The sequence below is a fragment of the Oculina patagonica genome, chromosome 4 (genome assembly GCF_052425735.1).
Source record: "Oculina patagonica isolate OP01 chromosome 4, crgOcupat, whole genome shotgun sequence".
NCBI lineage: Eukaryota > Metazoa > Cnidaria > Anthozoa > Scleractinia > Oculinidae > Oculina > Oculina patagonica.
In genome coordinates this window covers 18,780,059-18,794,924 of record NC_135761.1, presented here as the reverse complement: position 1 = coordinate 18,794,924, position 14,866 = coordinate 18,780,059, and the positions used below count along the sequence as shown (strand labels likewise).

General features: G+C 37.2%; 1 protein-coding gene and 1 pseudogene across 2 annotated transcripts; both read left to right on the top strand.

Annotated features, from left to right (window-relative positions):
* Positions 1-65: 65 nt before the first annotated feature.
* Positions 66-1,771, top strand: LOC144651620 (collagen triple helix repeat-containing protein 1-like; annotated as a pseudogene). The gene is made up of 3 exons (XR_013570351.1): positions 66-182; positions 660-995; positions 1,246-1,771. The product of XR_013570351.1 is annotated as a collagen triple helix repeat-containing protein 1-like (transcript).
* Positions 1,772-7,854: 6,083 nt separating this feature from the next.
* LOC144651809 (uncharacterized) lies at positions 7,855-11,551 on the top strand. The gene is made up of 3 exons (XM_078511821.1): positions 7,855-9,917; positions 10,524-10,871; positions 11,039-11,551. The coding sequence occupies exons 1-3, from the start codon at positions 9,717-9,719 to the stop codon at positions 11,390-11,392; spliced, it is 903 nt and encodes a 300-aa protein (XP_078367947.1). The 5' UTR covers positions 7,855-9,716; the 3' UTR covers positions 11,393-11,551.
* The last annotated feature ends 3,315 nt before the right edge of the window (positions 11,552-14,866 follow it).

The following is a 14,866-nucleotide window of genomic DNA, read 5'->3' as shown; positions in this document are numbered from 1 at the left end:
AATAAAATCGGTGGATTTTATCTGTAATCTTTCAACCTTCTCTCCACAGCAAATCGTAAAGAAAAATGGCCTTTCTTATGAGTAAAGTCTCTGTGGTTTTCATATTGTATGTGATGTCATGCTTTTCCATTTACTGTGCAGCGGAGGGCAACAAAACCACAAAACAGCCATCGTCCAATATGGTATGCTGTTTGTGTTACATCCTAGCATGAATTTCTTAGAATAGTCAAACGAACTTGCGTCTAAGAACGCACCTTATAGCTTTAATTTTAAACCATTCAGCGGCTAAGAGGAAGATTGGACTAGCAAGCAATGTTGGTAACCATGCGGTTTGCTCGACAAGTTGCCTAACTTGACCTAATAATTTTATTGTGCAAAACAGTGTGCAGCATTGTGATGTTAATAGTTATGAACTTTTCTGCTTGAATCCAAAAAACTTAAAAATGAAAAACGCAGCTACATAGGCATGTTAAAAGAAGGTATGGAAAAAGCGACAGCTTTTGATTTTCGGGGTGGAAAAGTATTGGATAAAATATACATTAAATCCAATCAGCAAACATGCAAAACTCGTATCATATCTTCACCTGACGTTGCCGAGAGATTTGTCTTCACTGGCTTTCTCATTAATAACTCATGACTCTTTTCTTATTCCAACCCAGCAACCTCCTTCTTTCTGTTATGGTGGTGTACCAGGCCCTGCAGGTACGCACGGCAAGTCTGGGTCTCCTGGGGCACCAGGCCGTGATGGCCGTGAAGGAGCCAAAGGTGACCAAGGTAGCCCAGGGAAGACTGGACCCCAGGGACCTCCAGGTCCCAAAGGAACTCATGGCGCTAAAGGAGAACCTGGAGTCCAAGGTCCTCTTGGCCAAAAGGGGCAGCGTGGAGAGAGTGGAACGAGTGGATTTCCTGGGACTCCTGGTGCGATGTCTTATAAGAACTGGAAAGAGTGCGTCTGGGAAGACTTGAATGACCAAACAGACCAGGGACTGATCAAGGTAGATTTTCCAAGGATCAAAAAGATTTTGTTGACTGTGCTATATAACACAAGTTATAACTTAAGTTAGGAGGTTAATATGAAGTAAGCATCTTTAATAATGCATGGCAACAAAAATAGCAAACTCTCACAAAATTCGGACTCACTTTTCAAACTCAAGACGACGCTGAATCGCGCCTTCTAACTATTTCAGATTCTAGTAAAGGGAATCTCGGTTTTTTAATTTCCTTTGTGTCATGCCTTTTCCACAGGACTGTGTGTTCACCAAGAACTTCTCTGACACAGCCCTCCATGTTTACTGGACTGGCGCCCTGAGAATATACAACTGTGACGGTTGCAGCAAACGCTGGTATTTCACTTTCAATGGTGCTGAATGTGCAGCTCCCCTGCCAATTGACGGTATTGTGTACATGAATCAGGGTAGTGGAGCACGGATTAAAGATCTCCACCGTGTCCGCCATATTGAGGGGCACTGTAACAACATCTACGAGGCAGGGTGCGCGTGGGATTCTGGGTAGGTAATTGTAAGCATTATGGAAAAGGTGACGCCTGCACGGGTTGGCAGTCAGTGTCTCGGATTTACGTTGAAGAAGTTCCCAAACCTCAGGCTTAGATCCCTAGAGGAAACATCCATTCCTGCATAAACGCTTATAATGGGACTGTGATAAGGTGCTTGATTATAGAACGGGTGAATCGTCTGATTACTGGATGTGCTTTGTAATTGTTACACATTTGCAGCTGTTGTTAAATAAAAAGCAGGAAGATTGACAACTTTAATAGTTGCTTCTTATTTTTTGTTTGTTTGCTTGTTTTCTTCTAGTTCTTTCATTCTTGTGTGCCTGCGAGCTCCAGAAAGGGATGCAATGTTTTGTTTACAATAAAACTTAATTGCAAAGAGCAATCCGAAAAAATAAGAAAGGGAAGAACATATGCGCTGTTTAAAATAGTTGCAGCCACGTCTATACGCGACCACAAATTAAAAATTTATGCTGAAGAAAAAAAATACACTTTTCAATAACAAAATTTACATTTTGAGAACATGAATACCTTGCTTTTTATCACGAAACTTTAACTCTGTGCTTCCCGGGAGAAGGGGGTGCTCGCGTATGTAGTTTCTTTAGGTAGGTGCCAATGAAGATGATGATGATGACGATGCAAATAACGATACAACTTGTTTTAAATTTAGCGGTTTTCTTTGCTTTTTTTATACAGTTTCTGAACTAACTGAATGCTACCATTCATCAACCACGTTTGGTGACTGAGTGGATGGAATGCTTCATGCTATTGAAAAAATTGTATTTCCGCTTACAAGAAAGCAATTCACATCGTTCGACTGTAAATTTCTACACTTTCCGAGTCCCATATAAAACAGGCGGGGATGTTCGTCGTCTCGAGGGGTGTTAATTTCAGAATTTGATCTTACTTAGGGAATTCCGAGCAAAACGCCAATATTTTTAGCCCTCGAGGTCTCGTCTAGGGCTGCACGCGAGGAAATATTGAAATAGAAATTCTATTTTTACAAAATTTGGTTTGTTTTATTTAGGGGTCACAAAAAGCGTGCGCCACGCCCTAAATGGTCTCCTTTAGGGGCCTTATTCAAATTTTCCGACGAGCATCCAGGACTGTTTCGGCTCGGAGTCTCCTCGGGCTTCCATCACATTCTAAAGCAGGAAAAGCGACGAATTTCATAGGAAATTTAACTCAACCAATTGACCTTTCTTTAGCAGCAAAACAATAACAAACTGATGATGATTAAAAAAAGCTTATACCGGACATTTGGTTAAACTATCTTCATCGATTTCACTGCTGTCTCAGCACACAAGCGATACTTTGGTCAGTCATGCACCATTATCAATTAGCAGCGGGGATCACTTATTTTCACAGTTATCAATAAACTATAAACATTTTTTACCCAGTATAAAAAAAAACTAGAAAACGCTTGGATAGAAGAATTACAAAAACTAAAACACGAGTAAAAAGAGTCTTTCATAAGCAAACAAATGAATCAAGGAGCGAATTACAAAATTAAAGGTAAAGGCAACACAAGAAATTAATTAAAAATAAGTACACACTGTACCCTAGTTACGATACACTCACCACTATCTCAGCCCTAAAAGATTTGAGTAACCCAGTCCAGATCCTGAACCCTCGCTAGCCGGCCCTGTACTATTACGTCTATTCAGTTAAAAAATGACTAGATGACTGACAGATAAATGTGTGCTGTCTCCAATTTTCCTTTACCGCAAAATATTTGTTTATTTCAAAAAATATATGGACTGCGTAAATGTTTCATGTAACTTGTAACTTGTTATTTGCATTTGCAGTAAACAAAACACAGCCGTGGCTGAAAAGAAAGAATTGATTCTAAAAAAATGCAATAGATAAATCGCTTGGGTTGAAGAGAAAGGAATACCCATAAACTACCAGATTACCTGGAACCTGCACGTTGAAAGCCGTCATTTATGGTTTATTTTCCTGACGTTATGCATTTTTTTTATTGAGAGAAATCCAACTATTTAATTCTTGGTATGACTTACGAATCCTAAAGCTGCAAAACAGTTTGATTTTACATCTCATCCAACTCAGACTCGTTCCCAGTCCCTACTTATTTGTTTCTAAAGGCGATAAAAAACTGAGGCGGAATAAGGCAAGGGTTGCGGGGCAGGCTGGGATGCAATGCGTTCTAGTCAAAACCGCCAAGGGAGCGACTGGGAACGAGTCTGCATGCAACTACAAACATAATTTTTTTCTGTGAATAAATCCTTACTAGACGTAGTCCTTTAGGCGTTCGTTGTAGACCGAGCGCACCGTGCGACCATGGTCCTGGAAAAAGCTCTGACGTAATTTACAGGTAATCGTGACGTGATGTTAGTGGAAAGAGAACGCCTGGGTACAAGGCTTAATGCGTCATTAAATTTCGTTCCATTATTGTAAAGAGGGGGGAGGTACAGAATAGGGAGGAGGAAGAAATGGCCAAACAAATTAGCGCTAAATTGACCAAAATGTGTGATTTTTACTGACAAGTTTGAAAACAGTCCGAGCATTTTTCAGAATTGCTTCATCAACGGACAACACGATGCGGGGAAAAAGGAGGACGGGAATGCGAAGGTAAGTTGAAAATTAGATTTTCTAAATCGAAAAATATTCACAAGACCTCAAGTCAGGTTTGTAGTGTGTCACCGCACTGATGACTCTCATTTTGTGTTTAGCAAAGCGATCGAGATATAAGAGGACAAAAAATGGCAAAATATCAACAAGAAGAGCATCAAAATGTTTGCTATGAAAATAATATTGTGGAATTTGAAGGCGTTTGTCATGAAGGCCTTTTTAAAATAACACTGTGATTGGATTAAAACTTTTTTCTTTGCGCAATCTATGAGAGTACCGTCTCTATTTGCAACCAAAAGCAAATGATTATATATAATCTACCTCGTCTAAACAACCGATCAGTTTCAGACGCAGTCAATGAATGCCGATTTTCACATCACAATGAAAGGTAACCCAGTAAGTTCGAGTTGGTGTCACGTATAAACGAAGGGTGCATTTTCCATCATAATGCAATCCTTTACCTCGACAGCCGAGTTAAACTTGATAGAGACGCAAGAGATCCAAAACGGCCTTGTCGTACATGTGTAGGTACATGTGTAGGTTTTGTTAAGAATTACAGATCTGAAAAGGAGTCATTGTGATTTTCTTTCAGGAAATGTTCATTTCAGGCTGTAGAATTAAGGATATCACATAAAACGGACTTTGAGAAAGTATATCCTGCAGACTGATATTTAATTTTCGCCACGAGTGTGGTAAGCTAGTATACAAATGGCAAACACGCGTCGCTCGGACATCACAAATAAATCCGATAATAGAACCTGTATGAATATCATTTCGCATGAGAAAATTTTAAATCGCGATTTCAACCGAAATTTAGCGCTTGACCAGCGATTGTAAGGAAACTAGGCGATAAAACGGGAACGGAAGGGTTGTTCTTCGATGCCTTTTTGAAACTGGATATTTGCATAACTTGGTCGTATCTCGATTACTTAGGTATTTAAATGGCACAGGATTGCAGAAGAAGAAATTTTTAGTTACTCGGGGTACATAAGTCCCCGGCAATACAAAGCCTGGAGCGATGGATTAGCCAGAGTCCTGAAAATCATTTACATTTGTTTCGGGAAAACAAAATAGTTAAGAAAAAAATAAAGTAAACATTGTAACAGCACACTGCGTTAAAACGATGCAGTTATGGAAAAAACACGTACAATTGTATCTGACAGACATGTTTATAAATGCAAATATAGAAAGAACTTTAGAAACCAAACAAACCCGTGGGACTGAACAATCATCAGCAAAGCCAAAGATGTGACTACCCTAAAACGTCAATTTTTCTATGATAAAATGTAATCATATATACAAACGTTTTGGACACTTCATGACGAAACCTTTTTTTAAGACAGAGGTATACCATTATGAAACTAAGCAAAGTAAAGAATGAGCTGAACACGAATTGTATCTGCCTTTTTGACAAGCAGGTCAATTTCGTCTGTGTTGATATGCATGGTAAAACAACAAGAGCTTTTAACTCAAATCCTCCGAAAAGTTTAAGAACATTGTAGTTACTTTGAAGTACACAAATGCAACTTCACTTTGTTTTATTAAAAAAATTAAAGAAATCAGTGTGATCTCGAATTTGGGCGATAGGGAGAAGGAGCTAAAAGGGATTTAATTATGTTATTTTTAAATCAATTTGTTCAATATTACGATATATAATTTATTTTTCTGCTTAATAGTGAATCGTTCGACTTTGCTACAGCCATCTTTTCATTTAGTTTCAATTTGTTGTTTCTTTTTGCTCGTCCTTTTTCTTATGATTAAAACTAGTTCAGCAGCTCGTAAAAAATTGGCGTAAGTTAATATTTTCACTCTAATAAATGACTGTACATGCAGTTACCAAGATTTTATCTTGTATATTTTATGAAATATACTGATGCGACTTATCATCCGTGGAATGGAACTCCACTCATATTATATCTATGCAAATTTAAGAAATTCTATTTTCAGTGCTATCAGGATCGGGCTATCAGAAAAGGGAATACAACAATTATCTAATACAGCGAACGAGAGGTACATACAAGATATAGATATTCAGTTCTCAGTAAATTTATTTAGCCGATCGCAACTGCAGCATTTCTCAGAAGTTTTCACGCTCACTGATTTCAGGGACGAACGAAAATTGACTCCTCTTTACTGTGAATAGCCGAGAATTGACGACCTGTTTCCGCGGAACAGGCCTTTACAACTTTTGCTTTTGCTACAAGAATGGCCCCTACAATAACGAATATCTCTTAAACCAACTATAAACGCGAAAACAAAGGTAACAGCGTACACTGTGCAGAACCAATTATTTTCGTTGCTGTCTCACGTTTTAGAGTTAGAAATTAAAAAGAAAACCGAAATACGATCTTTACGCGAACTAGCATCACCAGAAACTGTACCAAATCCAGTTCTTATAACAAGTCTAAATAAACTGTTGTGAATATTCCAGAAAAAAAAATACGCCAAAAACACTGAAGAAGAAAACTTAATGAATCTGTTTAGTAAACTACTGGATCTTGGTAATAAACCGCGGTAACAAGATGGAGAGGAACACTAAAATAAAATAATAGATACTGTTAGAAGCGTAATAATTGTGGTCGGTGCATATTTGCATGATTTCAAGAAAATGAGAAAAGATTCCAAGAGAGCCGGATATCTAGTGCGTGCAAGACAAGTTAAAGAACCGGTGAGTAAGCAGCTACAGCGATCATATAAAACTGACAAGGCGTTAAAACTGGAAATAAAAGAAAAGAGTTTAACGACGCTTGGTTGAAATGAATATTTTTGCACCGAGGTGCATTTCCTTTGCCGCGTTCCTCGGAAACCGACTCCTGCAAATTTTCTCGCTAGCTTTTTCTCATCCTTTGCTTCCAGATGATTTCAACAGAATGATAACACCCCCTGAGAGCGATTTAATGCACTTAGGGGATCAAACATTTCAGCGAGCATATAAAAACCAGGCAATTAAAACTTTAAAATAAGAGAATATAGTTTAACGATGTTCAACTCAAATGAATAAAACTGCACTGCTCATGAGAAACAATTTTTATACCGCGTTGTTCTGAAACCGTCTCTTACCAGGCTACACTGCCTTTTCTTAGAATTTTCTGTAGATGCTAAAAACGTCGCAATAAATGCAAATGATATTTGTGATAAACGACCACATTAATACAGTCGCGTATTTCTAAAGATGTCGGCGAGATATCTGCTTTCCAGTGGATTTTATTGCAAATATGGGTAGTCAGAAAGTGAAATCCAGAGGAAGAGAGGAATAGTACGCCGAAAAAAAACTACAAAAAGAGTTAAGAAGAAAAAACTTAATGAATATATTCAGTAAACTACTTGACTGTGGAAATTGACCGCGGTCACAATATAGAAATGAAAAATTGAAAGATACAGTTAAAAGCGAACTGCAATCGTTCGATACATTATATGAAGATTAATTCAAGAGTGAATATTCTGGTCGGTGCTAAATATTCGGTTTTTCTGGCAAGGGAAAAAACCCTGAGAGAAAATTGGTGTGTACAACATAATCAAACAGCTACAGCCATCATATGAAAAAGACATTAAAACAGGAAAATAAGAGAATGTATAGCGTTCCTTTACTTTCAGGTTTAGCTTATTTCACGGTAGGATTGTTGAAATGTGCAATGTGTTACCACACCACCCAATTAGTTCGTCAAGCCTCAAGTATTTCCTGTTTTGTAAGAGACAGATATCTTCGAGGAATGAGTAATTAAGTTTTTTGTTGATACTTTTATTTCTCTGCCTTGTATGGGTTAGCCTCTTGCTGGCCACCCTTTGGGCACAATTGGCGATATATTATATTTATATTTTGTATTTTATCTAGTTTCTTTATTTCACATTGGGTATTGAATTGTAATTAAAACTCATGGAAGTAACATAAATATTTCCAACGAGGTACGATTTATATGATGCGTTTTTCTAAAAACCGACTTCAACTCCTACGCAACCTTTTGTAGTCTCCACGTCGAGCGCAGGATAGATAAGGATGCACTACTTTTATGTAACTATGGTTTGATTTATTTCTTAAATATTTTACTTCTTTCAATTTACCGCACGATTACTACGTTCACTACACTTAACGAGCTGAAAAATCAATCAATCGAATCATTTATCAAATGTGATACATTAATGATTCACAATTGAGTCTTTACTATAAAAGAATTTCAGCTTTTTCGCGAAAAGAAACGTTTTCACAAAATTATTGCAAAAAAGTAAATATCGTCGGTTGAATAAAAAAAAAGTAGGATAAATGACATGTTTGATAATAAAGACAATCCAGAAACCAAACAAACCCGTAAAATGAACATCAACAGCAAAGCCCGATGAACCTCTTTATGAAAAAGATTTGATATTAGTAAAAGGAAATATACTTTTAATGGCTTCCAATTAATAATTTCATCTTTTTTGAAATCCTTTTTTAATCCAGTGGCGGTCGTCTTAAACTTTGACAATTCACCAAACTAAGAGAAGATCTGAATGTGATACATTTTTCCTTTATTTTCTCTTCGACAAACAAGTCACTGCAAACCAAGAGTTTTCTTTTCGGATCCCTCAAAAATGCACAAATATAACTGCTCTTTTAAATTCAATCCCGGAATTGATGGTGTGAAGTTATATCAACCTATATTTTTTTTTTTTTTTTGACAAACTCTGCGCGGTCTTGTGTGTAAAGCAACACGTACTTTTAGCTCTAAAAATAACTTTATTTTTGTTCAGTACAACGTAACAGGAACTAAAAATCGTCATTTTTATTGTATAAAGACAAAGCAATTAACTGCCATAACGTTATCAGTGATGTAATGTACTATTGAAACAGCTCGACTTATGGTCAACAACAAACTGGTCCGAACACGAACCAAAGTCAACACAAAGGCTGAAAACTCAATTGTACACGTAGCTTACTTATCATTCCTTTACAGTGAGTTGTTCAACAGGTACTTGGAACAGAAAAGCGACCCTTCGAGCTTTGAGGTATGACCATTTTCTCTGTATTTTCTGCTCGTACTTACTAAACGGTTTTCCCAATATCTATCGCCAGTGAAAAATTGAATTCAGACGCCTGTTCAGGCTACAAAATTCAACCTTTTCACATCGAAAGTTTCGCGTATCAATTTTATAGCAACATTTTCACTACCTAGAAAAAAAGATCGATTTCATTCCAGATTTAAGCAGAAATCATAAGACTGTAAAAAATGCCCTATGTTTTGAACAGTTTTATTAATTTCTTTAATAATGAGTAACATTGGGTTCTTCTACGAGTGTGAAGATCTGCCAAAAATTAAGAAAATTAGAATCATGCAGAAAAACTTTCGCTCGTTCTTTGAAAAAAAAAAAATTTGTACCCAATATTAGTTCATATCAAACAAGCCAGTACTGAAAAAAAAAATTGATCCTGCTAGAGAGAAAGTTTGAATTGATATACTTTTGTATATTCCCATTTTTATCGGCTTAGTTTAAAAATCAGCTTCCCGTGAGATTTCAAAAGTCCTCCTTTTAGGCTTTGCCTCAATGTACAAGTTTAATCGAAATCTTACATTTGAACATTTAATCAAAACACGGAATTTTAATGCTTTTATAAGCCAAATTGGCATTATGGACTTACTCCATGATATCGATATGTCAAAAAATTGCGACATTTGTAGTTATATTGTCTCTGCTAACTTTTCCTGCAGCAGATCGTAAAGAAGAAATGGCTTTCATTTCGCATAAAGTCTCTGTGATCTCCTTGTTGTCTCTGTTTGTGATGTCATTGTTGGTTTACTGCGCTACAGCAAATAACAAAACCAATCAACCATCCTACAAAATGGTAAGTGACAATTATTGCAAACGATAATTTCTGACAAGAGTAAAAACAATAACTCTCTGTGCAAGGGGCGGTGACGAATCACCACCTCCTTCCCCTCCCCCCACCTCCCCCGCCCCCCTTCCCCATAAGTAATATTTTTATTAAAGAAATGTTGTGGAAGGAGTTAATACGAAACGAACGAATTGAGCTATAAGAACATGCGAAATCATCGAGATATATACTTTCTGTAGAAACATTGGGAACAAAAACAAGTTGTTTTTAACAGCAGTAACGCCACGAAAAGGGATGGATAAAAGAACGTTGTTGTGTCTAAAAAGAATTGAATCACACAAAAAATTCCGGTCTTCCATGATAACTATTTACCTGAGTGAATTCATTTCGCCCAAAGAAAACTTCTTTGTAACAAAGGTGTATAAAGGAATTTCTTTGTTGAACTTCTCATTAAAATTGTCAGCTGATAAAAAAATATACAAAACACTCTAAGGAAATATATATCAGGCGCCAAAGTATAAAGCAGGTATAAAAATAACACAGCATTTGCAAATACGTTCATGAAAAAATCAGTTGTCTAGGCCAATGGATCTCACAATTCTTTCTTATTCCAAGCAGCAAACCAGCTGTTATGGTGGTATCCCTGGTATGCACGGCAAACCTGGGTCTCCTGGGGCACCAGGCCGTGATGGCCGCGATGGCCGTGAAGGAACCAAAGGTGACAGAGGTAGCCGAGGGAGGACTGGACCCCAGGGACCTCCGGGTCCCAAAGGAAGTCCTGGTGTTAACGCGACGGATGGTGCAAAAGGAGAACCTGGAGTTCAGGGTCCTCCCGGCCAAAAGGGGCATCGTGGAGAGAGTGGAACGAGTGGAATCCCTGGGACTCCTGGTGCTATGTCTTATAAAAACTGGAAAGAGTGTGTGTGGAAAAAAAGCGATGGCAAAGACAACGGTCTGATCAAGGTAAAATTTTATGGAACATAAATTTTTATGCTATACCATATAAGTCTTATAACAGCATTATCATGTCTAGAAGCAACTTCAAAACTGCATGGAAATAACACGGTAATTATAAACATGAACAAAAACAAAAACTACTACTAAATCAATCAATCAATATTTTTGCACAGGACTGTGTGTTCACCAAGAACTTCTCTGACACATCCCTCCATGTTTACTGGACTGGTGTCCTTAGAGTCCAAGGCTGTACCGGGTGCTGCAAACGCTGGTATTTTACTTTCAATGGTGCTGAATGTGCAGCTCCCCTGCCAATTGACGGTGTTGTGTACTTGGGGGGTGCAAAATCTCAAGATCCTCACCGTGTCCGCCATATTGAGGGTCACTGTAACAACATCAAGAAAGGCAAGGTGCGCGTGGGATTCTGGATCGGTAATTGTCCCAGTTATGGAAACGCTGACGGCAACACAGGCTGGAACTCAGTGTCCCGGATCTATGTTGAAGAAGTTCCTAAACCTCAGGCTTAGATCCGGAGACAAAACATCTATTCCTGCAATAAACGCTTATAATGGGACTGTGATCAATTCGCTAAATTATTTAACAAGCGGTTTGTCTGATTACTGGGTGTGCTTTGTAATCGTTTCTAGTTTGCTGTTTTAAATAAAAGGCGGGAAGATTAATGGAAACGTGTCTGTTCTTTAATGCTATTCAGTTGCAGAACTCTTTTTGTGACATTGCAAAAATTACGAAAAAAATTCGAAAGTTACAAGATTTGTAAAGACGCAATGAGGTCGCAAGTGATTTCCACAGTGTCACAGAAGACTTCAAAAGAAAAAATTCGAAAATTCGTTAAGGTTGAAAGGAGCCAAAAAGAAAGTCTACATGGTTAAAATGAAAGCTACAAAGTATAGCTAAATAGAAAAAGCTAAAAAAGAAAAAGGGTAAAAAAATAGCGATAATACAAGATTCCACAAATCACGTAAATTTATGAGGACAAAGCGTTAAACGCCAGTACTGAAGACAAAGTTATTAGTTTCAAAAGAAACTGTTACCTTAGAGACATCCGAGCTTCAGCTTAAACCCCGTGTAACAAAAAGCAGCCCTCAGTTTTACTCTGTAGTCACTTGTTTTTTGGATTTTTGTTGTTGTTGTTTTTTTTTTTGCCTTCTTTTTGACGACAAAATAAAAATTTTGATTTTGACCCACTCATAATTTTCTTGAACACACATATCTCTGAACGCCCGGCCAACTGTACTTCCTCAATTTCGCCTGAGTTGTAAATTTCTTTTCCAATATTTCTTTCTTGAAGGTCTGATTTTGCCTCTTGACATCTGAATTGTTTACAATTTTTTTTTCTTGGCCATTACGTCAGTCTTCAAAGTACTAGCTATGCCGGGTAGTCAAATGATCATTATAAAATCAACCAAAATGCGAAATTTCCTAATCTGTCCGAAGATAATTAGAACAAACTCAATACGTTTTCGTGAGCACGATAATTAAAAACAAACGTAGTATCATTAACTGGTACTACTTGACCTTGTAAAAAGGTTTGTTGCGCGAAATTTAATCTGAAGGAATCAAATCAAAAGCATTTAATAAATGGAAAGATTTTCTCATTCTTTTAAAACAACACAGACAACACAAGCATTAAGCGGATTTTACGGCAAATTTTTCTACATTTGCAAACCTATTATCTTCATTAATTTTTGGAATTCACCCATATACCCTACAGCAAAGACTTCAGTTTAAAAAAGTACGATTTTCGAAAAGGAGGAATTTCAGTACAGAAAATAATAACGTCACTGAACTTCTTCGTCACTGAACTTCTTCTTCTTCGTCTGTGAAATCGCCACCCTCCAACTCGAGGCATTCGGGGCAGCAGGCAGCTCTGTGAATTTACTACACTCATTTTAATTTAGAAATGCTTAAAGGGACTGTGTCACGGCTGAGTTAAGATTATTTTATTAAGCTTTGCCAAATACTTGCTGTAAAATTTTTGCAAAGAAATTACTTCTATGGATCTAAATGACAAAACCATAACTTTATTGCAACCAAATGTGTCTCCGGGCGTTATAATTTAAATTTATAAGCAAACGACACTAACTTTGAAAACTGTTCAGCCCAACAAGATTTCAAAAATCCATATCGCAATCCGTTTCAATCTTCTTCATTTTTTGCCATCCGTACCTTCTTTTGTTTTTGCTGTGTTATTGAAATGTCCCTTCACTGTTTTAAGAGGTTATTTTTTATATTTCACTGAATTTTCGGTCATTTTCCATGCCTAAAATCCGTGACACAGTCTCTTTAAAATGCGTGCCACACCATATCGCGGAAATTCTTTTTTCTCACTCAATTTGCTTAAAGTTGAAACGTTAAATACTGGGAAATAAGGAAGACCGATTTCAGCTGTCTTTCTTTTAATCTGTAATATTCGGTCTGTGAACTTAAAAAGTCGAAAAAAATATTAGATTTACTGAATATTTTTTAAAAGAGTTTAGATACGTTGGGAAACATGCAGTTGCATTTTCAGCCACCCCTACCCCCACCCCCACTGCCTAAGCAGTTCATATCTCATATCTCTTTGTCGATAGAGCGCGAGCAACTGTGATCATGGAAAACTTCAAATTCAGTTAGTAACGGAAACATACTTTGTAAATTTCCCATCTCTGATTCCAAGGAGACTACTGACTTTTAATTCCCAAAAACACTATATAGTTGAAAGTAACAAAAGGTCAATAGTCAATCTTAAATGAAAATTCTCAGTTCTGGTGTCGAACTTTGCTCGCAGGGGGAAATCGAGGTCGAAGCGCTCACGATTCTTCAATGAACGCGCGCGCGAGACTGAGAGTCACGCGTGTCACGCAAACGTCTGCTTGTATGGTAATTATTATTATTAATAATCTTTTAATCTTTTAAGGTAATCTTTTCCTGTTTGTTTAGCTATACAGCTTGACGAGAGAGTGAGATCGTGATCATTTAATTATGATCCCCTCTGGCTATCGTTTCTTATCCATCAAATAAAAATCCCACAAAGTTATACTTCCACTATGCCGTACTATATGGGCGGTTTATCTCGAACACTACGATGATTCGTAACACTACCTTGCCAGAAACAGGAAGTGTTAATTATAGCAAGTGGTTATAGCCCGAAGTATTTATTATAATAAATCACAGTCTATTTGCAAATAGAAGTCCTTTCAAACAAACGCAATCACCCGGAACTCAAATATTCACCATCAAGCAATTCACTTATAAAAATATAAATGGCAAATATTTACATTGGAGCACTCGACGGCTTGGAACAAGTACTCATTGGAGCGTTCAAGTAACCGGCACTTTTCGTTCGACAAAAGTCAGCGAAAAGAACCGTCTAATGAGTACATTGAATAGCTTAAATATTTTTACTCTTTTCGCTACCCGCTTTGGGAGGTTTGATTTGCACGAAGACCGTCTGACCGCCACGTAAACAGATTTCAACTTAAGCTACAGTAATGTCTTTAATCTGGCTATTAATTTTTTTTTCAGCAAATGACGATCGATACAGCAAGTCCAACGGTGTGAACTTCAATAAAGCACGAGGGAACGTCATTACTTCGGCAAGCTCTGAGACAGAATGCTGAAAATTAAGAGGTAAACACAAATTCCTTGCTGTTACTGGAGGTATTTATGTTAAAGGTTATAATTATTTGTCAAACTTGCTTCATATGTGAAAAGTATTTCATAACCATGCGAATGGTAGAAGTGATTTCTGGCGAATAACAATGTCTGTGTGATACTTTACAGAACACGTCCCTCGAAATATAGTTGCGAAATTAATTCACAAACTTGTTTTGTCCAGAATCACTTCATTTGCCGACTTGATGGCTAAAATTAATAGCATCAACACAAAAAGTAACTCGGCAGCTGACGGCGTAAGTTTCTGCTAATTTTTTTTTTTTTTTCGCCTCAGTCTGCTTCTTTATCAATTTTTTTATTTATTAAGAGTAGAATGTAACATACAG

Bases quoted from the DNA above. Each gene is read 5' to 3' on its own strand.
- LOC144651809 (XM_078511821.1), top strand. From the start codon at position 9,717: ATGATATCGATATGTCAAAAAATTGCGACATTTGTAGTTATATTGTCT. The intron at 9,918-10,523 runs GTAAGTGACAAT...TCTTATTCCAAG, and splicing joins ATCAACCATCCTACAAAATG to CAGCAAACCAGCTGTTATGG. The intron at 10,872-11,038 runs GTAAAATTTTAT...ATTTTTGCACAG, and splicing joins AAGACAACGGTCTGATCAAG to GACTGTGTGTTCACCAAGAA.